The sequence below is a fragment of the Dipodomys merriami genome, unplaced genomic scaffold, assembly GCF_024711535.1.
Source record: "Dipodomys merriami isolate MVZ:Mamm:240054 unplaced genomic scaffold, mDipMer1.0.p SCAF_5, whole genome shotgun sequence".
Lineage (NCBI taxonomy): Eukaryota > Metazoa > Chordata > Mammalia > Rodentia > Heteromyidae > Dipodomys > Dipodomys merriami.
Genome location: NW_027206068.1, coordinates 57163394 through 57191109, shown reverse-complemented (window position 1 = coordinate 57191109; position 27716 = coordinate 57163394). Strand labels below are relative to the sequence as shown.

Sequence of the window (27716 nt, the reverse complement as noted above, 5' to 3'; positions counted from 1 at the left end):
GGATGGGTAGGATTGGGAAAGATGGGGAGAATTATGAAAGGGTGACGTTGATCAAGATAATGAAAATACATTGTATTCACCAACTGAAATGTTGAATTGAAACCCCTATATGCAACTTAATAAAAGGTAATTTAAAAAATGAAAAATGATTAAAATTAAAGTTTTAGATGTTTACATTGTATGAGAAAAAGGAAGCAATTGTAGACATAGCAAAAAGTAGAAGCACTAAAATGATTTAAAGATCATTTTTAATCACAACATTTTTTGTTGCTCTTACAATTAAAAACACATGACTATGTGAATTGTGCAGACACTTTGGCAATATTTGGGATCTGCTGGTTTTCCCGACAGAATATTTAATTCTTAACTTCTCTTAAGGCAAATTTAAATTTAAATGTAGTTCCTTGAAATGTTTCCTTCATATCAACTGATCTGGTTGTAACAGTCATACTATAGATAGATAGTAGTCTTTTAATGAGTTGTAGCATTTAGTCTAGGTGAACCACCTGAATAATTGTAACAATGCTAACAATGAGAAGAATGTCCAGGATTATCATTTAGCCAGTAGGCACATATATACCGGTAGAACTATTGAAATAACTGAAACAGGTTTTTATTACATGATAACTTTTTTTTTTTTAATTTCCAAGAACTCCTGTCATTCCATTCAGGAGCCTTGATGTGATTTTCCTGTTCCATTTCCCAAACAGAAAAGAGACTGAAGGCAGTGCTTGTGTTGTGGTTGGTGTCTGTCCCTCTGTGGTATGGCCCCTGCCAGCTTTATAGGAACTAGACTAGACTCCCAGTAGTTCTTTACTTAGTAAACATATACCTTTCCAAGTAAAGGGTGCTTTGAGGAAAATAAAGCAGTTGAAAAGAGATAAGGTAGAGAAGTAGAAGGAAGGTATACTTTCATCTGGTAACAAAGATTAATAAAGTGACATTTGAGCACAGACTTGAAAGATGTGAAGAAGTAATCCTCCAGATATTGGAAGTAAAAGGCTCTGAGTACTTGTTTTCAGATACAGCAGTGGTTATGGTTCCTTAACATTTAGCACTTTGTTTTCTGGTATTTTGAGTGGGGATAACAAACTTTTCTCCACAGTTGTTAGGATGTAAGAACATAGTAGGTATGTGTTCCAAGACAGCTTTTATTTTGCATTCTAATTACATACAGATAATGATGGTGGGACAGAGAGCAACATCTGGAACTTGAGCCCAGCAGTCTGGGCACTTGGTTCTGCTTTGCCTCCAGTTAATTATTTTACTCTCTGAATACCTCCAGACTGAAATTTAATCAAAGTTCAACTGGTGTTGGATTAGCTGACAATGCTGGATGGCGAGACATACTATATTCAGAGAAATTATGATGATTTATAAATAATTCGTTGAGTTGAGTGATGATGCTATTTGTACAAAACTTTTCTTTACAAGTCAGAGGTCTCTTTCGTTTCACAATGAAACTGTTGAGTGTCTATTTCATGCACAAAAATTTTATAGATACAATGCCAAAGTTAAATTTCACTTTTTTTTGGTCTTTGATGAAGAAGTGGTATTATCAGTTATTTTTCCTAATGTTCATATTTAACAGAGGAAAAGATAATCAGTGTAGTAGTATTTTTCTTTATGCAAGTCTGTTATTAAGTCAATAGTATAACTCAAAATATTTCTTTAGTCTTTGAGGAAGTTAAGCGCTATAAGCTTGCTATACATTTCATGTCCTAAATTTTCATCACTTCAGCTAGGCAACTTCAGCTAGGTAATCCTAGCTACTCAGGAAGCTGAGGTCCGAAGGTATTCAGTCAAAGCCAGCAAGGGCAACCAAGTCCTGAGTCCAGCTTCAAAATTACTAGTAAAAAGCCAGACTGGAGGTATGGGTCAAGTATAGAGTGCTAGCCTAACAGGTCTGAAGCCTCATGTTTAACCTTGGTACGGCTAGAAAACAAACCAAAACCAAAACAAACACTGTCTTTTTTTTTTTTTTTGTGGTCCTGGGGCCTGAACTCTGGACCTGGGTGCTCTCCCTCAGCTATTCAGCTCAAGGCTAGCGCTCTACCACTTGAGCCACTTCTGGTTTTCTGAGTGGTTTATTGGAGTCTCAGAATTTCCTGCCTTGTGATCCTTGAATTGTGATCCTTGTATCTCAGCCTCCTGAGTAGCTAGGATTACAGGCATGAGCCACAACCGCCTGGCACAAACACCCTCTTACCAGACCACTTATTTTAGAATGATAACTATAGTAATTTTAGATACAATATTTAAAATTTTTCTTGAGCTATAGTTTTACTCTCCTTGCTGTTGGACAGAGAAGTTCAAAACACAACTATACCAAAAAGACCTTACATGACAGTCTTTGTAAAGGAAAGATTCTAAAAAATAAAACAAAATCTGTATAGTGGCCCAGACTAAATCTGTTCAGTAGCACAGACTGTATACTGGAACATAATAAATGTTAATAAATGTCACTGTGAAATGTGAAATATTAGAACAGAAGCCTGAGAAGAAAATCAAAGAGAAGACCGATAAGCCATTAAAAAATAATAGTAGCTTTTACTTGGTGACATTGCTTTCTCAGTATGTCTGAATTTTGAGATTTGCTGTCATTTAAATTCCATTTGATTACTGAGAGATTATGATCTCATTATGCTTTTTCATGTAGCTTACTTAGATGAACTCAGAAGTCCTAATAAATAGTAAGTGATTTAGTGTTTTCATGGTCCATGTAGTGAGTATTTCATTTATCTGTGTCCAATTGTGGCAATAGATGTTGAAAGCTTATAGGGAAGTAGTCATCTAAATTGTATATTCAGTAAGCATTAAAGCAGTTTAGATTTTATACAGAAACTACGTTTTGTATAGTATCTCCCATTTATATGTAATGTAAATAGGCTTTATATGATACTTAAAACTATAGATTCAAAGATTCAGTAAAAATTTTTCATATGTAGGACACCATTGGAGTGACTGGATTTACTGTATTGTCAGCATCTTCATCAACAAATAAAAATGCTAAACATTGCATGTATGTAAAAATACTGGAAGACCTCAGTTCATCTGTTTACGTAAGTATGTATTTGTTCTCTGCTCATAGTGATTTTAATGAACTAAATTAGGAAGACATATGATGGACATAGAATTTCTGGAAATCTATAGTTAACCATGTTTAGTTAACCAGCAAAATGCTAAACTGGAGACATGGCTGTAGTGATTTGTGCCATTTCTGAATGAGAAGTGCTCAAAGCCAGTTGCTTAAGCATTAGTACTAATACTGGCAGAAAACACAAAACAAATAGAACATTTTTTTTCCATTTGCTGCATGCTAGATATCAGTTCAAAATCCAAACAAGTATATTTTGGAGCACCATTTTCTGAGTCAAGTTGAATATTTTAAGTGTAAAAGATTGAAATTTGGTGGGGATTTTATCAGGCATATGTCTTTATTATTCACAGTGGAGGTAGATTTCATCTTTTTTTTTTTTTTTTTTTTTTAGGTTTATCCTAAGTCTATAAGAGGTTGTCACACAGAATCGATGTCTTTGGTAAGATATTTCATTTAATTTAGAATATACTTAGGCATACATACACGTATACCCACTCTATATTCTGACCTGCTTTAGATTATATTTTAAATTAGTCTGCTTTATAGTCTATATTTGAAATAGTAACAATTCAATGGGAAAATATAATTCACTTTTTTATATGTCTGATAGTATTATATTTACTCGTCTAATAATTTTCATCTGATTATTCCACTGTCTGAAGAATTTATTGATGTTTTGCTTAAACTGTGAATACACAAATTAAAATAAAAATGTATATACTATATAAAGCATTGAAATTTGATGACTTTTAAACTTTAGGCAAAATCATTCCTTTTGTTTTTATTAGCTTATAATTAAACCAGTTATTATGAGGTGAATTGTACTTTGACAATGTAGTTTTAAGTAAAGAAATTCTTTCCCATTTTTTTTATCAGCATGTATTAGATGTACTCTGGGTTTTGATGTGATGTTTCCAGGTATACTTAGTGCATACCCTTTCAAGCCTGTGTCCTCTATGTATCAGAAGAGTTCAGCAGGTTTCACGGTTCTAATTTCATACATGTAGATAGACCACTTCCACCATATTCATATCTCATACACTCTCCTTTTATTTTCCTTTTCCTGCTGGTCTTCAATCCCAAGTAAAATCTGTTTTAATTTTTTCCTGTGTTTTTTAAGAACTGTATTCCATATGAGAGAGAGAGAGAAAGAAAGGGAGAGAGAGAGAAAGAAAGGGAGAGAGAGAGAGAGAGAGAAAGCATGTGTTTTTCTGACTTATTTTGCTTAACATGATGATTTCTAGTTCTGTCCTTTTTCCTGCAAGTGGTGTAATTTTATTCTTTCTGAATGAAAATGCTTCATTCTTTTATCTACTTGATATTTTCACACTTAAAAAAAAATTTTACTCATTAATCACTTGATGTGCACTTAGGCTGATTTCTTATCTTGCGTACTGAAAGTAGCACTGCTATCAACCTGGGTGCACCTGAATGTTGATTGTAGGCTGATAAACATTCCTTCAGATGTGTGCCCAAGAATGGTATGGCAAGATCAGATGCTAGCTCTATCTTTAGTTTGTTAGGGATCTTCCATATTGATTTCTTGTTCTTTATACTCGTGATACATATTGCTTTCTAGCTTGTTACTTTTAACTATTTTTTTCACTGTCCTATAAAATTTTGCTTTAGCAATAGGAACATTAACTTTTTGGTGTATGAAAATACCGTACAGAGGAGTTACAATTACATCACTAACGTTTTTATAATTAGACTACTAGTAGGTAGATGAAACTGAAAGGAAGTAATATATTGATAAAGTTTAATATAATGTTTATGCTTGACTCTGTGTTTAAATCTTTAGTTTCTAATGGACAAACAGATGTCTACTTGATATTGGCTATGAGAAATTTTCAAACTTGAATAACAGTATAAGTAAAATTTGTTTTTTAGAAAGTAGACAATAAAAGAGTTGAAGTACTGCTGGGCGCTGGTGGCTCACGCCTGTAATCCTAGCTACTCAGGTGGCTGAGACCTGAGGATCACAGTTCAAAGCCAACCCAGGCAGGAAAAGTCGGTGAGACTCTTATCTACAATAAACCACTCAGAAAACCAGAAATGGTGCTGTGGCTCAAGTGGTAGAGCCCTAGTTTTGAGCTGAAGAGCTGAGACACAGTACCGAGGTCCAGAGTAAAAGCCCTGCTACCAACAACAAAAAAAAAGTTGAAGTACTTTATAAAATGTCAGTTGGCCCTGGATATTAGTATTCCCTAATATTTCTATAGACTGATCAACTTCAAATACTGATATATCTGTGAACCAATAAATAAGGTAGAAATAAAAGTCTCTGAACTTGACAAAAGTAGCCCAGATACTCTGAATTATATAAATGATGTACAGATAATGTTGGACATTATTTTCCTGACTCCAAGGTACTTATTTTGCGCTTTCATACTTTGAATTAAGTATGGGTCATCTCTGTTCAGTTGATACCAAAACTCTGGGGCTGGGCACCAATCTTTACACCTATAATTATGGTTTGAAGTCAGCCCAGGGAGACAGTCCATTAGACTCTCATCTTCAGTTAACCATCAAAAAGCCAGAAGTAGAGATGTGGCTCAAATGGTAGAGCACCAGTCTTGAGGGAGAAATCCATGAGAGCCCAAAGCCCTGAGCTGAAGCTCAGTACCATTACACACACACACACACACAGAGAGAGAAAGAGGGAGAGAGACAGAAAGAGAAGGAAAAGAATATCATGTATAGTTTTCTTAATTTTTTAAAAATTTTCTTAAGAATGGGCTAATATTTTCAAGCCAAAGGTACATTTTTAGAATTTAGAAAATGAGACTATTTTGTTTTATAGTAATGGCAAGCCTGTTGTTTTCATTCAATGAAGGACAATCATTTGTTCTTGTTCAGTCTTGAAGATATAAGTATATTTGATTGGCTTATTTGCTTTCAATACATAAGACTGACACTCCTATGTTAAACCAGCCTATATATTCCTGTCAAACCTACTCATTAATTAGATACAATCACTGTATTCTAGCCATGTACATGTGGAGTTTTCAAACTTACCGAAATTGCTTTCTCTGCTTACAGCAGTCTTTATCTTATTATCACTTTTGAGGACTTTTCTGAGAGTATGCTTTAGCACTCAACTCCTTGAAGGGACTTAAGACCACTTTATTTAAGTCATCTCTCTGTTTTTATGGCCTGTTCTTCTATTTGTTTAAGCACTGGAAAAGGTTAAGCACTGGAAAAGGAGGGGAGAGGGAAAGAAAAAAAGAGAGATAGGGAGGGAGAGAGAATATATACAGATAGATGTCTTTTCTCAGGTTTATGATTGTTGTGCTTGATCTCTACAATTTAACTTCTCAGTTTTATTTACAAATTTCTCTACAATTATCTCTATAATAAAACTTTCTAGATTTTATTATTACTCCTCCTCTTTTACCTACTATTGTTGCCACTACTACTTTCTTATAGTTCTGGGGCTAGAGCCCAGGACCTTGTGTATGCTGGGCAATACTCTATCATTGAACTTCCTTCCATTTCCCAATGGTCAGATTTTCTTGACTGAGTTCATAATGGTCTGGCTTGTAAGGTATTAGAACATGCAAAACCTCTCCGTCTAGTGAAACGTAAATCAACGAAGTTATTTACTAAATATTTTTGAAAATATCCGATTATCTTTAGCTTATTTTCTCATGAATTTTTAGTTGTTTACAGAATATTTTCATCTATGCTTAGTCTGTAGCAACTATTCACATGCACTTTTTGCTATTTAAAATTCAGAGCTAGGAGTGGTGGCTCCTGTCTGTATTCCTAGCTATCTCAGAGGCCGAGATTTGGATCTTAAACTGAGATCAGTTTAAGGCCAGCCTTGACAAAATGCTAACTAACTATGGTGGTACATTCCTGTCATCCTAGCTATGTATGAAGCATAAATAGGAGTATCAGTTCCAGGCCACCCTAAAAAAGGAAGACTCTATTCAAAATTCAATGAAAGCCTAAAGATCTAATGGTATGGCTCGGTGGTAGAGCACCTGCTTCACAAGCACAAGACCCTAAAATGAAAAAATGAAAGCACTAAAATTTAGTTCATAAAAAATGCTAGTCACATTTATATTCTTTATTGTACTATTGTTATAGGACATATCCTTGTCACAGGAGCTTTTATACTTGACACTGATAGTGTAGATCTTTGGGGATTATGTATAGAACAAAGAAATACGTCAACAGGCATTGCCATCTGAAGATGTCTTTTTACCTAGGACTTGGTAAGATCTTGTAAATATATGCCTATTATCATAGATGTTAGACATAGAACTTTTGTATCAGCCTTGCTAAAATATTTGCTGTCTGAATCCTGATATGTAATGTCATTTACAATCTCTTGCAGGTGCTGTTCTCTTAGTGTTTTTTGTCCATACATATTTGAATGTATCACTTTCAGAAAGAGCTTGGTCATCCTTCTACTACTTAGGTACTACTACTATATCTTTACCCAGCACACATTTGTCCTTTAAGTTCAGAGTGATTTGGGTATCTCTTCTAGTCATTGGTTGTTTTTTTTTTTCGGTTTAATTTTATTTTGTAATGATGCTGTACAGAGGGGTTATAGTTACATCATCAAGGCAATGAGTACATTTCTTGTGGAGCATTGTTACCCGTCTTTTATTCTTCTACAGCTATCCCTTCTTCCTCCACATCCCTCACTTCTCCCCCCCTCCCCCACTGCCCCAAAGTTGTGAAGTTCATTTCCAACATAGTGTTTTGTGAGTATCGTTGTTGCAATGAGTCATCCTGTGTTCCTTTTTTTTTTTGGTCAGTCGTGGCTTGAACTCTGGGCCTGGACACTGTCCCTCAGCTCAAGGCTAGCACTCTACCACTTTAGCCATAGCACTACTTCTGGCTTTTTTCTGCTTATGTGGTGCTGAGGAATTGAACCCAGGGCCTCATGCATGTGAGGCAAGCACTCTACCACTGAGCCACCTTCCCAGCCCCTATTCTGTGTTCTTGTTTCAGCATTTTTTTATTCCCCTACCCCTCCCCAAATTAGATAAATGTATGTACAAGATGCAAGTACCAAAATCAAATACAGTTACAACAGGGATAAACCATAGGAGGAAGAACATACAAAAGAAACAAAACAAAACAAAAAAATCACATACTATATTAAAAACAACAACAAAGAAAAATCTCTTGTGTCCATATCTTGGGTTTCATTTTGCTTAACATCAACTTATATGGCCATATGTACATAGCTTTTGAGCTTGAGCTTTTCTCCTCATCTAATAAGATTATCCTAGACATATACTAATTATTGCAAATAAGAGAAACCATGGGACCTATATTCTTTGGGTGTGGCTTACTTTACTTAATATAATTTTTTCCAAGTCTTTCCATTGGGGTGGTGTCATTCATTTTGATGGAGGCATAGAATTCCATGGTGTGTGTGTGTATGTATGTGTATATATATACCACATTTTCTTGCTGCATTCATCTACTGAGGGGCATCTGGCTTGGTTCCATATCTTAGCTATGGTGAATAATGCTGCAATAAACATAGTTGTGCTGGTAGTTGTGCTGGTAGCTTTAGTATGGCCTTGTTTGTGATTGGGTAAATGGCAAAAATTGGGATTGCTGGGTCATAGGGGAACTCTATGTGGAGTCTTTTGAGGAACCTCCATACTGCTTTCCTAAGTGGTTGAACAAATTTACACTCCCACCAACGGTGCAGTAGGGCTCCTTTCTGGCCACATCCCCTCCAGCATCTGTTGTTACTAGAGTTCTTGATCATAGACATTCTAACTGGGGTGAGATGGAATCTCAATGTTGTTTTGATTTGCGTTTCTTTTATGACTAGAGAAGTTGAGCATTCATGTGTCTATTGGCCATTCTATTTCCTCTTCAGAAAAGTCTTTAGCCCACTTATTAATGGGGCAGTCAAATCTTCTAGTCATTCTTATAGAATCATACTCTAGTTATTAGCATGGAAACAGAATGATTAGGCAGATAGGGCTTTTGAAGTTATTATATAAGTTTATTGACCATGTTCCCAAATACATGTTCTCTTGCAAGTCCATTGAGAAAACTTACAAGAGACTAAGAAACTGAAATGTCAATTTATTAATATATAGTGAAAGCTGTAACTTTACCTACTGTGTACAGAACAGTTGATGGTTTCCATGGAAAGATACATTAATAACTAACAGATTTTTTTTTTGTCCTATGTTAGCAACGCCAGTTACTTGGAAGATCATGATTGTGAGCCTTCATGAGCTATGCTAGCCTTCCCATTTTTTTTTTCTGTATTAGCGAGATACTTGTTCACATAGAGTACTGGGTTCTGTCATCTTGTCAGCTGAGGTACATTTCTTTTCTCTTTTAAGCGTAATATTTTTCCTTCATCACTGATGAGCTACAGCTTTCTTTTAAAGCCTGATTAGACTTTTAGGACCTCATTTTTTGTGTGTATGATTTGAGAAATTAGCCTCCCTTAAAAAGGGAATTCATTTTTATTTGAATTTTAAAAAATTTAACATTCAGTATGATGACTAATCATATTTCAAATTGGAGTGCATGCCAATGATTTAATATTGCTAGTACTATGATGATGAATCCTTGCAAACTGCTTTTTTTCTACATTTGTGCACAGTTGTTTATAATTACTTTGGGAGTTATGGAAGTACTTATTTGAAGTCAACTATAATAGTTTAATTACTAAAAGTTTCTTTAGTAGAATACAGAAAAACTTTGTATACATACAGCAATCCCATTAGAATATTGGCAGCACCAATATTTTATTTGCCCTTGTAGATATCCTGAAATGTCTTCATTTATACTTCAATCATTTCCTTTTTGTAAAGTCTGTCCTTACATTTCTATTATTGAAGATATACATATTTTATAAGTATTTTTTATTTTGTGATATTTCTTCGATTTATATATTAGCTACTGGTACTTTAATATATTATTCTCTACTTTCTTATTGTAGAATTATAATGTTTCAATTAAATTATAAGGTAATTATGCATGTATAGTCCAGTGTGCCAATTAGACCTTTTTTGTTGTTGTTGTTCGTCATGGGGTTTGAATTCTGGGCCTGGTTGCTGTCCTTCAGCTCAAAGCGAGCGCTCTACCACTTGAGCCACAGCACCACTTCTGTTTTTTTGGTGGTTTACTGGAGATAAGAATCTTCCAGACTTTGTTGCCTGGGCTGGCTTTGAACCACGATCCTCAGATCTCAGCCTCCTGAGTAGAAAGGATTACAGGCTTGAGCTACCGGTACCTGGCCAATTGGACCATTTTTAAATGGAAGTTTTTCTTCAAAATAGTAGTTTATATTCTAACTTTATAACCTGTGTATTTCTTTTTTTCAGCTTACATTTTTAAACACTTAAAAGGATAAAATATAGTTTTATAAATATTAGTTAACAAATAATGCTCATGATTCTAAAATTGTGAATACTTAATTATGTAATTCTGTCTTTCCTTTTTTTAGGTTCCAGCAACAAAGTATATTTATACACCACTGAATCAACTTAAGGGTGGTACAGTTGTCAATGTCTATGGTGTAGTGAAATTCTTTAAGCCTCCATATCTAAGCAAAGGAACTGGTAAGTAGTAAAATATGTGATGTTTTGATGTAATTTCAGTGTTGGTTTCAGGAACACAGCTCTTTCAGTATTCTAAGTTTTAGAACAGAAGCCCAGTTCTGATTGCTAATTGCCAAACAACTCTGATACATATTCTTTGGTATGTTAATGTAAAACAATCAATGGTCTTTAGATTTTGTCATCTATTTTAAGAATAAATTGTAAAGAAGGGCGCTAAAGAGCAATATGAAAGCATGAGAACTTATAAAATTGTTTGATAAAAGTATATATTTAAAGAAATTCAGAATATTAAATTACTATAATATTGGTATATGAAGATTGTGAACGAACAACTTACATCCAAGGAAGTAAAAATATATACTCAAAAAAGAAGTAGAAAAGCAAATACTAATAATGAAGAGTAGAAATAAAAAGAATAAAGAATAGTAAAAGCTTGGGAGGAGAAAAAGTAAATGAAACTACAATTGACAAATTTTTATCTAGTTTAAGAAAAAAGAGACTGAAAATCAGAAGTGAAAGTAGCAAATTAACAACTTTTGCTACTGAAACATAACAATGATTTTCTTAAAAACTACCTATCCTTATTCCTGAAGAAAGAAAAAATATGAGTAGACCTAGAACTAATAGCGAGATTAAATCAGTAATCAAAATCACCCTAAAAGAGAGAAAAACCCAAGACCAGATGGCTTCACTGAAGCATTCTGCCAAATATTTAAAGAAGAATTAATGCCAGTCCTTCTCAAATTCTTCCAAAACATTGAAAAGTAGGGAACACTTCCAATCTCATTTTATGATTCCAGCATTAACCTGATACCAAAATAAAAGACTACAAAATTGAAAGCTGTCTGAATATAAATATAGAAACCTTCAAAAATATATCTGCAAGCTGAATTCAACTGAATGTTAAAACCATTCCATAGTTTGATTTTGTTTTTCACTGTTGATTCATTTTTTTTTTTAACTTGATAGAAGCTTTTTGGTTTGACCTAGTTCCTCCACTTATTTCTACTATTATTTAGTGTTACTTGGTAGCCTCAGATTTTGGTGTCATTTCCAGGGTCAGTATTGGTAAGGATGTGGAAAAAATTGGAACCTTTATGCACTGTTGTTGAACTATGAAATGGCACAGCTACTATAGAAAGCATATTTGGTTTTCCTACTTCTGATCCATCAGTCCAACTTTTACATATTTATCCAACAGAATGAAATTGGGATCACGAAGAAATATTTGTATTCCCATGTTTACTGTAACCTTATTCATCATAGATAGCTTATGGAAGCAGTTTAAATGCCCATGAAGAAAGGGATACATTAAATAAAAGGGAAGACAGGGGGCGTATACATGGAGTTCAATTCTGTTCAGGTTGTAAAATAAGTGAATCGTGTCATGAGGCAACGTGACTGAATCTTCACTACAGTATTGCTAACTGAAGAAAAACCAGTCCCAGGTTTTAGACATTTATATTAGATATCTAAAGTAAATAGTCCCAGAAGAAGAAGAAGAAGAAAAAAAGGTAGTTTCCAGGAGCCAAGGGAAGAGTAACAAGAAAGTTGTAGTTAAGTGGATAGAAACTTCCAGTTATTCAAGATTTTAAAAAAAAAAATTAGAGACCTATTACATCTATTGTAATGTAGCACATTCTATTGAACACTTAAAATTTAGTGGTAAAAGTCCTGTCTAGATAGCATAAAACACTGAGTACAAATTTCAGTATTGCAAAAAATGAAAAAAATATATTAAAATAGCAAGCATCAGATGTCATGTTTCATTTGTGTGTCTATGTGCATGTACATGTGCATACCTATATGTGTGTGCTTGTGCCTGTACTGTGGCTTGAATATTGGGCCTGAGTGCTATCCCTTAGCTTTTTTGGTCAAGGTTGGCACTCTAACACTTAAGATATAGTTCAACTTCCAGCTTTTTGGTGGTTAATTGGAGATAACTGTTGGACAAGCAATGTACTCATTATCTTACTTATGTAATTGTAACCCTTCTGTACATCACCTTTACAATAAAATTAAATAAAATTTAATTTAATTTAATAAGAAAGTCTAATGCACTTTTCCACTCAGCCTGGCTCAGATAGCCTCCTCAATAGCTAGGATTTCAGCGTGAGCCATCAGCACCCAGCCAGACCTCATGCCTTTTATACTCTCCTTACCCATGAAAAAAAGGATAAGAGAAGAAATTATATAATTTGATATCAGAGCTATGTAATGTTTTGATCTATATTCCTGGGTAAATTTTAAAAGTACAATCTGCATATTATCTATGCTAATGTAAAACTTTAAGCAACAAACACCTGAAGGGCACATTAAAATCCATGACTTTAGTTTGTTTTTGACAAAGCATACATGCTTTGCTTCAGTTTAACTCAGTTCAACAAAATTATACATTGTTACATATCTCATATATGTAACTTCATAATTTCTTTTTTTAATTTAATTTTATGGTCAAGGTGATATACAGAGGGGTTACAGTAACATATGTAAGTTAGTGAGATATGTAAGTTAGTGAGTTGAACATTTCTTGTTGAACATTTTTACCCGCTCCCTCATTTTCTCTCACTTTCCCTCCCTCCCAATGCTCCCCTCCTCATCCTTAGAGACACTATGCAGCATTAAGAATAGAAGACACCACCAGTAAAACTATGCTTTCTGTTCTTAAGAGGAATGTATACTTCAGAATTGATAAGAGTATGTAGCAGTGTGCGTTGTTGAAGAAATCCTTTCTGTACAGCATTGCAGGAGCCTGCTGGGAACACAGAAATGTATTTATGAAGTTCATTATAAACTTACATGCATGTAAATTTTATTTTTGACATATGATCTGGGTGTGAGTGCATGGAATGGAAGTCACTCACTTTTACCATCAAAGTTTCCTAGGAGCTTAGATGTTCTCTTTGGGGGTTAATAAAAAGTGTGATCACCATTACTGTGATCCTCTTCCCAATTGTTAGCTTTACAAATGGGGCCTGCTACATAAGACAATTCTACCTTATTGCTAATGATGCCTAACTGGGTAAGAGAAAATATAAAAACTTTTTTGCAATTGATAGGTAGTTAATTCTTGTTTTTGAAATATTTAATTGATATACAAAGATAAATGCATATTATCAAATGCAAATTAAAATTATAAAATAGAATAAAATAACAGCTGTTCTTAAAAAAACACTGATGAATTTATTTATTTTTTTTTAGTTACTAGTACCAGTGCCGTGCTATCTTTTGATATGTTGTTAAATCCTGGGTAAAAGCAAAAGTTCTGGGGAACTATAGTATTTATCATATATATGCATGAGTGTCTTACATTTCTGTCAGTTAAGTGATAAGTTTCGTTGAATTCAGTCCCTTGTTAGAAAGAAAATTGATGGCTAGTAATGAACCATCTGTTATTGCAGTGATAATATGTTTCTTTGTTTCTTCTGAGATGGTAAATTAAAATGAATGCCATCAATTTTATCTGAACATAGTCATTGAAACTTAAAATTAATCTTTCAGACATAGCAAGACATCACTACTAGCCTGATTTTCAGTTTTAAAACTATCCATCTCATAGCTTTAGTTACACTTACATTTTTATTTCCATTGACAGAACTCATCCTTCAACAGGAGTAAATTTCAGGAGAGTCAGACAAATAGCAACAATACTTGTGTTCAGGAAAAGACCACCTTCATTATTATTACCACAGAAAAGTACTAGAATGAATGTCAAGGAGTAGTGCACAGCTGTCCATTTTTTCACATTGCATAAATCAGTAGGTCATCAATATGGCAGCACAGTCTCAATATATGCAGTTACCTAACTGGGTCAGTAGATAAAAACTCTCACCATACCTTGCACATTTTTACTTTATATTCTTTTATATTTCATTACCTAGCATCCAAATTTTTTTATAAATGTTAAATTCAGTGTAATAGAGGCAGGTACAATTTGATGTCCTTGATTAAAATTTTCCTGCATGACATTCTCATTCTAAGTTCTGATGATGACTTTTGGCCTGTATATACCATGTTATCTAATTTCTGGATACATTCTTCCTCTGGTAGCAAATGCATTATTTTTTAAGCTTTATGTTAAGTCATAGCAAAGGTGTAATTTTTGTTTTGTCTCAAGTCTTTTAGTCCTGTATTAAAAGGACATATTGTACTAAAGATTCTAACATTCTTGTGATAAGACTTACTGTGAAAACTGAGAAAGAATCCCTCAAAGATTCTATAATTAAGATACCATTGTATCATCAGTTTAAGTCATCAGGGGTGCATAATGGGATCTCATTCAGACAGAAAAACAAGACTATTGCCTAAGGATTTGGAAATTTTATAGCAATGATGTTGCTTGGAAATTTTATGTCTTAGTTCATAACTTTAACAGTAGTATAAATGATAGAGGTTATAGTTCAGACAGGCACTGTTTTCTCTTTCTCAATAGCTACGAGAAATTATTTCAGTACTTTTCAGGTGTTAGTTGTCTCACCTTCAGAAATGGCAGCAACCAGGCCATTGTTCATCATCCCTTACTGGTTTAAGGATTTGCTAAGAGCCCAGCTTCTACTTTTCAATGAGCTCACACTCTGTTCCATACATTTTGTCCTTTTCTACCTGGAAAATGGAGATGCAGAAATAGATTTTTTCTGTTGCTGCACATATGTGTGTTTTACTCATAGGCAGGAGTGACTTCTTTACTGAAGCTTCTGTCTGACTTCCTATACACAGCTTCACACGCTGACTTTCAAGATCTTTTTCCTCTAGCAAATTACTAGCTTAAGGATTTAGGTATTAGCCCTAAGTTTTATCTGTGTAGTTGAACAGTTTTAATAATTTCTGAGTTAGTACCATTTTCTCATTCCTAAAACTGTAGTGCGTTCTTTACTCAGTTGAAGATGTTTTAGTAATTTTATGTAACATTGTTCTGTACCTGTTGTCCATAGGGATTAAGGGGTACACTGAGTTTTGAAAGGAGACTTCTATCTCCTTTAGTTGTGATCATATAAGGAGTACAAGGCATAGTAATAGGTTGTATTTAAAGGAACAAATGAAAGGTTTCTGGACTGAAATGGAGAAGTAACTGCCCAGGGAAAAGGCTCCTAAGAGACCTGTAATTTGAGTAGAATTTTCAAAAACAAATTGGATTTTTGATAGGTGAGGAAGAAGGGGCCAACTGTCCAGAGTTTGGAAATAGCAGCAAAATTTGTCAGACTTTTATAATACAAAAGTGAAATTTTCAATTTCAAAAGTCAGCTCCTAGATAAGTTGGCCGGAATATAATTTGAAACACTGAAATTTCAGCATTATATTCAAATGTAATTTATTTCCTTATAGCTGATGTTTAACTCTTTGTTATTAAGGACCCAAGATACTTTGGAGTATTATGCTTTGTTTGTAATCTAGGCAAAAGTAAAAGTAAAAGTATATGTATATATATATATATATACATATGTACATATATATACATATATAGAGAGAAAGTGGGTTTATATATTTAATTTAAAATATAGTATTTTTTCTTGTAAAAATAAATACAATTGTAACGTGTACTTGGTTCAGTGATTTGCCTTCATAGCTTTTACTTGAATGTTTCTGTAGTACTCTCACATACCTGTATACCAGTGGGACTTGTTCAAATACTGATTGGTCTAAAAAAAGCAGTCTTGCAGATAACAAGGATGAAGCAACAGCTTTCATGGAGGAATTTTTGTGGATTATATAATTTATTTGCGCTTGTTTCTTTGATTAAAGACCTTGCTTAGATGAACTACCAGCTTTTCTTTATAGTGGATCTCGAAGGCAATTTACACTTAATCATACTGAGGAAATTATGTGAATTGCTCAAGATTATAGAGTAGAGACCTTAATTTATAATTTATCTTTTTTAGATTCCTATCAAGCTATGCAAAGTGTTGCCAAAGAGTTAAACTAGTTAAATTCTTAGTCAGCAGTCTTAGTATGAAGTATTGCAAAATCATTAAGGTCAATATTTTATCAGCAGTTTAAAGCACGTATGTATAATAGAGACTACACACTAGTTAGGTAATAGAAGAATGCCGATCTATCAGTGTTCTTCCTACACTTGCCATATTCCCTGATGATACTAGCTATTGAAAAAATAGATTATTACCTCTAGTTCTGTGTTCTCCTTTGAGAAAGAATATAAAATAAAGTATGGTTGAAGAAATATTTTTTCTTACATTATGAAATCTTAACTGGGAATTGTATATTTGTTTGTTTGGAGGGAGCAGTGTTGAGCATTTAACTTCCTTAGAAAGATTGAATCAGATAAAACATGTTTAGGCAACTTGCCTTTGCGGTATCAAATGAGAAGCTATTTGTCCTGTTTTAAGTGAGATACCAAATCTTTTTGTCCCTTTTGCTCCATTAGAGTTTTCTTATTTTGTCTCCTTGACATTTTATTTCATGAATAAAGTAAGACAGGCTAATCATTTTCAACCTTCCATTTTCTCAGAAACCTTTTTTGTGTCCCAAGTAAATTTTCATTTCAGGACTAGATCTTGTTAGCTATAAGATTCTTCTCTATGATGCTGATGAAACTATATTTAAAAGAGATTAATGGAGATTCAGCAAAAATGCACATGAAATTCCTTTATAATCCTTTAAATCTATATGTTCCATTTTATACTCCAACTTGGCATACGAATCAAACTGGCACTATATCTTGGCAAAGTTGTTTCCAACACCAGATACTGTGTTCAGACAGATTGTAAAATCCTTTGTAGTTTTATTTGAGGAGAAGGATATAGGAGCAGTAGTGGAATACTGTCCAGACTGCTATTGCTGATACTACCTGTCAGCACTTAGTGTAGCACTGAGCCATGCAAGGCACTGTTTGATGCATTGCGCATGTAACTACTGTTGGAATTATAAGAATCATCCTATGAGGTGAATACGGTTGTCCTCTTTTATAGATGGGGAAACTGAGGCACAAAGAAATGATTTTCACTGTCTACCACAGACTTCAGAGGAGAATTTTATAAGTACTCTATATTTGTTGTAGTTAAAGACATACATTGATTTTGTAATGATGATTGATCAGCTAGAATGTTCTTTAAATGGTGAGAAAACTTAATACTAAACCAGAAGCCCTTTCTTGCTTCAGCTTTAACATCCTTCAGAAATCTGTTATGTTTACTTGTCAGAAAAAAATAATCTGTAGTGTCTCATACACCATTTGTCATACACCTGATGTACATAATTTATTTTAGTAACACGTTGGTAACCTGCCTACCAGTAAGTTATTTAAATTAGAAACTCCCTTAACATCCTCTTCCAATCCCTAAAGCCTTATTATTTGATGTTTTGTCATCCTGAACTCTCATATTTAGGAACTGTTCAGTGCCCTAGGTACTGCTCACTTCTCCCAGAATTGGAACTGTATTAGTAGAATAAATGCATTTGGACAGTTTTGTTTGTTCCTAAATCTGTTTGCTGCTTCTTTTGATTGTTAATCTAATTGAGTAACTTAAACATGAATATGAATGTTTATGAATACTTAAGTTGAAGGCTTTGGAATGATAGTAAGCCAGCAGCAGTCGAGATTTAGCCCTAGGTTTTAGTTTACCAATCCCTGATTTATAACACTCCCCTGTTTTTTCTTTCCACTAACAGTTCAGTTGACTCTTTTCTAAGTGATTTCACAATTACACATGTGTCTTTGTCATACCTCTAGTGTTTAACTCTTCTTCAAATACCTCAGGCCAAACTCCTAATATTGTAAATGTGATATACACATGACAGGGATTAAAGTTACAAATAAAGGGTGCATTTCTTTTTGAACAATGTAATCCCTTCCCTTACTTTCTCCCAGTTCCACACCATACACACGTTATATAGTTCATTTTCAATATAGTATCCTTACTCTCCCAAAGACAGATAAAGAACAAACAACACAGGAGGACAAGAAAACAAAAACAACAACAAAGAGAAAAAAACTCATTTCCATTTCCTGGAGTTCATTTTGATAAATATTATTTTATATGCTCAGAGGCACATAGCTATTGAGCCTTTGTGATCTCCTAAGAATATCCTCCTTTGGTCTCTGTGTGAATGCTTAGACACCTGTATAATTTATCATGTCCCAGTATTTTTTTCTTTTACCATCTAGTATGTTTACTTGTAGATTTATAGGCATATTCTAGTCACTACAAATGAGGGAAACAATGCAACCTGTTTCTTAAAGTCTGGCTTACTTCGCTTAATATATTTTTTTCCAAGCCTTTCTATTTCCTTACAAATGGCACAAAATAATTCTTTTTGATGGATGAGTTGAATTCCACTGTGTATGTATACCACATTTTCTTGATCCAGTTGTCCACTGAGGGGCATTCTGGTTGATTCCACATCTTGGCTATGATAAACAATGCTGCAAAATATACAAAAAGTACCAGCTCCCCTGAGATACAGCAAAGGTAGTACTCAGAGGAAAATTTATAGCTCAGAGTGCCTACAACAACAAATTGGAGAAATCGCAAATCAATACTTTAATGATCACTTCAAGCTCCTTCAAAAACAAGAACAAGCTAACCTCCTTTTTGATTCTTAGAAAAAGAAATCAGAGTGTAGCAGTGAATTATAGCAATGAATTATAATAGAATTTTTTGTGTGATGTCTGTGGTGCCTGTTTCTGTGAAATAAATTAATAGAGGAAACTTCATTAGAAGGGTAGTTTTTTCATTAATGAGCACTATTTCAAGACAAATACATGAAATAATACATACATATGTTATAGTTGAAGTACACTATAATTTTACTTGCTTAGCTAACCCTCAGGCCTCAATCACAATGAAAAGAGTACAGTTTTATTTCCTTTGGAATTATCATTTATGTTTGTAAAAATATGCATCCTGGTGACATTTGAGTTGGACATAGAGTTTAAATATCTTACCTGCCTTTTTAAGAGATTAAATTACCTTATTTCAAAGCTAGACACAATAATTTATGATGTATATAACTGTCTAATATTCAAGGTGTATAAATTGTTTAATATACCATTTGCTATATAATTAAACCTCAATATTTGTTAACCACTTAGTAATACAATTTTCCCCTAATGATGTTCTTGTAATAAAATACTTTGCTTAAGTACTTATTTATATTAGTAAGATGTATTTTTCATCTTACTAATTTTTATTTGATAATTCTAAACTGTATTTTGACTTCTACCTTTCTTTACCTTTCTTATGATAGTTTTACTTAATTTCAGACACTTTGGTTAAACATGAATCATTGCTAGAAATGTCTGTAGCTTGACAATATGAACTGTAAGTTGGATTGAGGTTTATGAAGACCTTTATTTTTGTCACTTTTCTAAAATGCAGGAACTTAATATAATGTTCACCAAGTATCCAGAACCGCATTACTGCTGAGTGTTTGTTCATCTGTGCCAAATTTAAATGTCAGTTTCCTCTTATTCTGAAAAATGGCATCGGCATCATTAATTCTGTATTTATCATGATGAATCATTAGCTATATAGGGAATATAAATGCTGAACACTAGCAAATAGTGGCATAAGATAGCATGCAGGCTAAAATTATGGCATCAAGTTTGTGAGACTACAAATCAATCTAAGGAAAATGTAAACCTTGCAAAAGAAGGAGTTGTGCCTCTTCACATACTATACTCAATGTGTGGTTCTGATGGGTTGGACTAAGTGGATAACAACTCTTAGATTCATTTACATACTAAATATTTTTTAATTATACTGGAAAACAATGTGAATGGAGAAAAACTAAGGGATTCCACTAGGTTGAAAAACAAACTTAACAACTTTGGCAGTGGGGGTGGGAAGTTGGGGAGGTGGGGGGGGAAGGGAAGATAGGGGAAAATCAATAGAGGAGGCAACAATGCCTGATAAGAAATGTACTCATTACCTTGCTCATGTAACTGTAACCCCTCCATATATTATCAACTTAAAATTTTACATGTATTCTTGTCAGTGTTTGTGTGTATGTGTGTATATTTCCCAGTCCTGGGGCTTGAACTCAGGACCTGGGCATCGACCCTGAATGTTTTGCTTATGGCTAGTGCTCTACCACTTGGGTTACAGCTCTCCTTTGGCTTTTTGGTAGTTAACTGGAGATAAGAGACTTAGGGACTTCCTTGTCCAGGTTGGCTTCAAACTGCAGCTTCAGATCTTACTTTCCTGAGTAGCTAGGATTACGAGCATGACACATCCAACAAAATTTCTACTTTTTTGGAAACACATTATAGAAAAAAAAAAAAGCCAGTTTAAATACTCTTACTCTAATGTATAAATAGGAATCAAACCCAGAACCACAGCCATGCTGGGCAGACATTCTGCCACTGAAACATACCTGCTACTCACTCGAAGTTTAGTTGTACTTATTTTAGGGGTTATATTTTCTTTGAATATGTTCATCTGCTTCATAAGCAACAAATTTTGAAGTAATATAAAAAGTTACTCCCTCCTCAGAAAACTTAAGTAGATTTTTATTTTACATTTATAAATTTCCAAAAATTAATTTAGATAAAGATGAAACATATTGTGAACCAAAAAAAGCCTGATTTTCTTTTTTTTCCCCTAGGCATACTTAAAAAGGGAAGAATAACACTTTAAGATTGTGAAATAAGTAAATTTGTATTTTACCAAATGCATTGAAATATCAAGGATAAATAAATATCTTTATATTTTCTAGATTATTGTTCGGTTGTAACAATTGTGGACCAGACAAATGTAAAGCTCATTTGCCTTCTTTTTAGTGGAAACTATGAAGCCCTTCCAATAATTTATAAAATTGGAGACATTGTTCGTTTCCACAGGCTGAAGGTATAGTTCATACCAGAACTTTTATATTTGGAGAAACTTCTATATTGTTCACTAAAGCTAGCTAACACTAATTATGGTTGCATTGTATTGTATTATATTGTATCAGGAGGTAAGAAATGTAAGTAGTATTTAACCTCAAATAATTTATAATGGGATACTTCTTCATTTAAATTAATGTTCTGTTCTCTTTTCCTAGAAATGTTTTAAAGGCTCTTGTTTAGACTAGTTCCATTCTTTCTTTTTACTTTCAGATCTAAATTGATGATATAAAAGTTATCCACATAAAATTTGATCAAAGACAGAAGCAATAAGCTCATGACTTCTTTGTGCTTAATGTTTTGAGACAGAGATCTTGCTATGTTGCCCAGACTGGCCTCAACATCTTCAACTCAAGCAGTCCTCTTACTTCAGCTTCCCAAGTCCCTGAAACTATTATCCTGTCACCACTAACATTATATATTAGTTTCACCTGTGTTTGTCCTTTATATTTCCTTTATGCAGGAATTATACAGCATATGGTTGGTGGATTGTTTTCTTTAAAAAAGCTCATACAGGAGCTGGGAAGGTAGCTCAGTGGTAGAGTACTTGCTTCACATGCCAAGGCCCTGGGTTCTATTCCTCAGCACCACATAAGCAGAAAAAGCTGAATGTGGTGCTGTGGCTCAAGTGGTAGAGCGCTAGCCTTGAGGTGATGAGCTGAGGGGACAGTGCCCCGGCACAGAGTTCAGGCCCCATGACCGGAAAGAAAAAAAGACAAAACTCATACAATATGGCATTACATCAGTACATAATCGTTTTGCTTGCCTAGCTTTTCTTTATTTTCATTGCTAAATATTATGCTATTGTGACAATTCATCATAGTGTATATATATATATTCATATTGTTATTTTTCAATATTTAGGTAGTTTTCAAATTGAATGTTAGAGTGTATAAGCAATCTAATTACATGCATTTTAGTGAATATAGATGAAGGTATGCATACACATTTCAGTCATTATGCTTTGTCAGCTGTAGTGCTAGAGCCTAGGTTGTGTTTATACTTACCTGAGTTTTCAGAGTACTTGTTTGTAGTTAATACTCCCACCAGGCAAAGAAGAGAAGTTCATGCATTCCACAGTTTACCAACTCTTGGTATTTTCAATATTGGCATTTTCTGTATTTTGTTGTGTATGTTAATATCTCACTGTGATTTTAGTGTGAATTTCCCTGAGAATTTATAAACTAGAGAACCTTTTCAAATTAAGAAACAAAATATGTTCAGAAACATAAAATTTTGTATTTTGCTCATGTAAAAAATTAATTACTGTTAATTACAGTTGAAAATTTTTAAATCCCAAGTTTCTTTATTTTGGGATTTTGGTATCAGTAAATTATTTTTTCTATATCCTATTTTCTTAGATCCAAGTATACAAAATGGAGCCTCAGGGTATCAACACCTCTGGGTTTGCATCTCTGACATTTGAGGGAACTTTGGGAGCGCCTGTCATACCACGTACTTCCAGCAAGTGCTATAGCTTCACAGCTGGAGACCACAAAGTGGTAGAAGCCTTACGGGTTTGGGCATCTACACATATTTCCCCTTCTTCATCCTTAGTACAGTTGTGTGATGTTCAGCCAATGCAGTATTTCGACCTGACTTGTCAGCTCTTGGGCAAAGCAGAAGTGGATGGAACATCATTTCTTCTAAAGGTACATTATAAACAGATTTGTTTCCTAATGTTTTTCATTAGACTTTCATATATGAAAATTTCTGCCTGCCTATCAAGGTCAATTGCTTTGTCACTTTACTCCCTTTCTCGATTCATTGATGTTGAGTTTTCCTCCCTCTGACTGCCTGCCTCAATGGATAGTTTCCAAATGCTTGTTATTCTGATCATCTTTAAGTCAGTCAAGAAGCCTTAAAGAGTAGAGAATGCTGCTCACTCTGTGCTCATGTTTCCAGATGGGTTTGACATACCAGCCCAGAATTTATTTCCTTTTCCAGCACCCACTATTTTCATTCTTTCATATTCTTCAAGACTAATGTAAAGGAAACAGTTCTGTATGTATCTTTTATAAGATTTTCCTAATGAAAACCAAGGGAAAAAATGACTTATAGGATACATTTCCAACATAAGGGTAAGTATTCTAAGAATGTTAACAAAGATTCTTGGAAGGCTTTATTTGCAACATGGCAATTACCGATTTATTTCTTTGCTTGTTTTTGTAGTTCTGGGGCTTGAACCAAGACCCTTGCATATGACATGCCAGGAAAGCGCTTCTAACCAACAAGCTATATCTCTACTCCCCGAATCATTTAATACAGAAAAAGATTGAATCAATCCAATAGATTGCTCATATAAATTTAGTTTATCCTGTGCCTTTGTTTTAGAGTACGACAATGATACTCACAAGACACTATGTTGGAAATGATCTTTACAACTTTGGCGGGGGTAGGGGAGTGTTGGGAAGAGATAGTAGGGAAAAAAGCCAAAGGAACAAAGGAGGGGGTAACAATGTTCGACAAGAAATATACTCATTACCTTATTCACGTAACTGTAACTTCTCTGTATAGCATCTTTAAAAAAAATAAAATTTTTAAAAAATTGTTTATGCTTATAAAATATGAATCAATTAAAAAATCATACTTTACTATAATATTTAAGTTTCCTGATAAAGAACTCATTAGTAAACTAAAAAATGAAAAAAAAAACAGAATGGAAAAGTAGTTTATATGAAAACACTTAAAAATGTATGTTATGAATCTGAACAGATGAAAAAGGATAAGATCAGAAAGTTAATGCTTGGGGTTCAACAGTGTGACTTTTCTACATTGTTCATTTTTCATGTTACCAATAGGTCATATTTAGTCTATAAAATCAGAAAATAATGTATATCACATGTAAAGTATTGCAGATATTTAAAAGCACTTATTTATTTTAAGTAGTATTATCCAAAAGTAGAATGGTTTTCTACTGATTTCTTTTCATAAAGATACTTGAGTTTGCTCTGTTCTCTTTCTGGTAGGTGTGGGATGGCAGGAGGACACCGTTTCCATCTTGGAGAGTCTTAATACAAGCCCGTGATCTTGAGGGTGACTTAAATCAAATACATCGTCTACAGAATCTGACAATAGACATTTTAGTCTATGATAACCATGTTCAAGTGGCAAAATCCCTGAAGGTGATGTTGAATAGGAAAATGTTCACTATTACTGCTTTTGGGTGTGTCTTCGTGTGTGTGTGTGTGTGTTTAAAATATATTTTTGGTCATTTGGTATATTTTGGTTCAAATGTAATTTTGTGACAAAAAGCTAGAGACTAGAAATTATCTTGAGGTTTATTTTCCTTGAATTTTAAGTTATAAAATTTGTTTTAACTTATAAAACATGTTATGAGAGTTATAACATGGAATGGACATGTTTTATTGGAAAAGTGTTTTCTGAATATCAGATATACATATAATTGTCCTGTGATAATAGTTGGTGCAACTAATGACTGAAGCTTTCCTGTTTCTGTCTTCTAGCCTACTTAAACAAAGTTAAGAGACTATTTAAAAAGTTGAAATCTACAATTTCATGCCCATTGGATAAAGTATTTCTGCTTCTTTGTTGTATTACAACTCAAAAACTTTTGGAGTTAAGAACAGGTCACAGGAAGATATAATTATACTTTCTTGTCCTTTATAAATATGTGTATAAGTTTATATAAAGGACAAACTCATAGAGCAAGGTAAAAAATATTTTTAAAGGGAATAGTGCAATTATAAAATACAATATAAAAAACGCCTATTTTACAATCTAAATTGCATTTAACTGTTTTCTAAATCTTGCTTTTTAAATAGTGTCATTCCCAAAACATTTTACACAAATATGAAGACATAAACTGACCTTTCAAATTTTGTCTAGAATCTGAAGACAAATGTTAAATAGCCAGTCCTATTCTGGTACGACTTTTGTTTTTAATAATTGTAAAACATACATAGTTATAATTATGTTTATATTAGTTATCCAATAAGTAATTTGACTATTTTGAGAAAAACAATTTTAAAATATTTTATCTAAACACAAATTCTTAATGAATGATGTAGAACATTTCAATTATTTCTTTTTTTTTGGTGGGGGGGGGTCCGGTCGTGGGCCTGAACTCTGGGCCTGGGCGCTGTCCCTCAGCTCTTCAGCTCAAGGCTAGCACTCTACCACTTGAACCACAGCACCACTTCCGGCTTTTTTCTGTTTGCTTATGTGGTGCTGAGGAATCGAACCCAGGGCCTCTTGCATGCAAGGCAAGCACTCTACCACTGAGCCACCTTCCCAGCCCCCATTTCAATTATTTCTAAAGGAATGGTGAAGTGGAACTGTGACTCAAGTGATAGAGCACTAGCCTTGACCAAAAAAATCTCAGGGTTAGCACCCTGTCCCTGAGTTTAAGCCCAAAGACCGGCAAAAAAAAAAAAGAAAAAAACAACAAAACAAGACAATAAGAGAATAGTAATTTTTTAAAATTTATTTTTATATATTTTATCTTATTTTATTTGTGAACATACTGTACAGAGGGGTTACAATTACATGGGCAGGATAATGCGTACATTTCTTACCAAGCATTGCAGCCTCCTCCTTTGTTTACCCTTCACCTCCCTTCCCAGCCTCCCCCCGCCCCCCCCCACCCAAACCTTCCCCCCCTCCTCCTCCACCGACATTGTAAAGCTCATTTTTTGACATGACAATTTGTACTTCTCATTGTTGCAACAGGTGCACCTGAATCCTTAAACGACTTGTTTTTCCCCGTCTCCTCCACAAGTTATACTGACATCAAATATAGTGAAAGCGGGGTTATACTGTGGGGGAGGGACATACAAAGCAACAAAGAAATAATCTTATAAATGCGTTAGAAACACATGCATGAAAGAAAAAAAAACATTACAATACATATCTAAGGGTTCATTTTCCTAACATCACATTATCTGACCTTTTCCGCTTGACTCATACATATACTAGATATTGCAAATAAGGGAAACCATGGGACCTGTGTTTCTTTGGGCCTGGCTTACTTCACCTAATATAATTATTTCCAAGTTTTTCCATTTCCTAACAAATGGGGCAATGTCATTCTTTCTGATGGAGGCATAGAATTCCATTGTGTATATATACCACATTTTCTTGATCCATTCATCTACTGAAGGGCATCTGGGTTGGTTCCATATCTTAGCTATGGTAAATAATGCTGCAGTAAACATAGTTGTGCTGGTAGCTTTAGTGTGATCTTGTTTGTAAACATTTGGGTAAATGCCCAAAAGTGGGATTGCTGGGTCATAGGGGAGCTCTATGTGAAGTCTTTTGAGGAACCTCCATACTGCTTTCCAAAGTGGTTGAACAAGTTTACATTCCCACCAACAAAAAGTAAGGTTCCCTTCTGTCCACATCCCCTCCAGCATCTGTTGTTGTTAGAGTTCTTGATTTTTGCCATCCTAACTGGAGTGAGTTGGTATCTCAATGTTGTTTTGATTTGCATTTCTTTTATGGCTAGGGATGTTGAGCATTTCTTCATGTGTCTATTGGCCATCCTGCTTTCTTCTTCAGAGAAGTTTCTCTTTAAGTCATTAGCCCACTTATGTATTGGGCATTTGTCTCTTTGAGGATTTGTTGTTGGGGGATTTAATTTTTTGAGTTCCAAGTATATTGTAGATATGAGACCCTTGTCCGTTGTATGGCTAGTGAAGATCTTCTCCCAATCCGTAGGCTTTCTATTGATCTTGCTAGCTATGTCCGTTTGCCCTGTAGAAGCTCTGCAACTTTATGCAATCCCATTTGTCCAACCTTTCTTTGATTTGTTGTGTTTCCGGGTCTCTATTCAGAAAATTTCGGCCTGAGCCAAGGAGACCTAGGGTTTCTCCCATTCCATCCTGTAATGTTTTCAGAGTGTCTGCTTTGACTTCGAGGTCTTTGATCCATTTGGAGTTGATTCTGGTGCAGGGTGATATATAAGGATCTAGCTTTAGTTTTCTACATGTAGTTAACCAATTTTGCCAGCACTGTTTACTTTAGAGGCTGTCTTTCTTGAGAATAGTAATTTCTTAATAACATATTTGTGTTTCCATATTGAGAGAGACTTTCAAATCTTTAAGTTGCACTTTTATAATTTTTATAATCTCTTTACTTCTGTTTTGAAATATTCCATTATTGACAAAACTAAACAACGTTTAGTTTTTTACATTTTTACAATTAATCATTGGGTACATTTCATAATACATTCAGCAAGTTTTAAAAAATA

General features: G+C 34.1%; 1 protein-coding gene across 7 annotated transcripts in view; it reads left to right on the top strand.

Moving 5' to 3' along the window:
- Pot1 (protection of telomeres 1) overlaps positions 1–27716 on the top strand; it is a 54664-nt gene that overhangs the window by 10241 nt on the left and 16707 nt on the right. For 5 of the 7 annotated variants that reach the window (XM_069996678.1, XM_069996683.1, XM_069996677.1 and 2 more), the window contains 6 exons: positions 2949–3062; positions 3492–3539; positions 10551–10665; positions 21337–21467; positions 22867–23157; positions 24475–24630. In XM_069996678.1, the coding sequence (XP_069852779.1) occupies positions 2949–3062; positions 3492–3539; positions 10551–10665; positions 21337–21467; positions 22867–23157; positions 24475–24630 (855 nt within the window). The remainder of the gene's footprint in view (positions 1–2948; positions 3063–3491; positions 3540–10550; positions 10666–21336; positions 21468–22866; positions 23158–24474; positions 24631–27716) is intronic. The other 2 variants (XM_069996680.1, XM_069996681.1) reach the window with 2 other exon arrangements.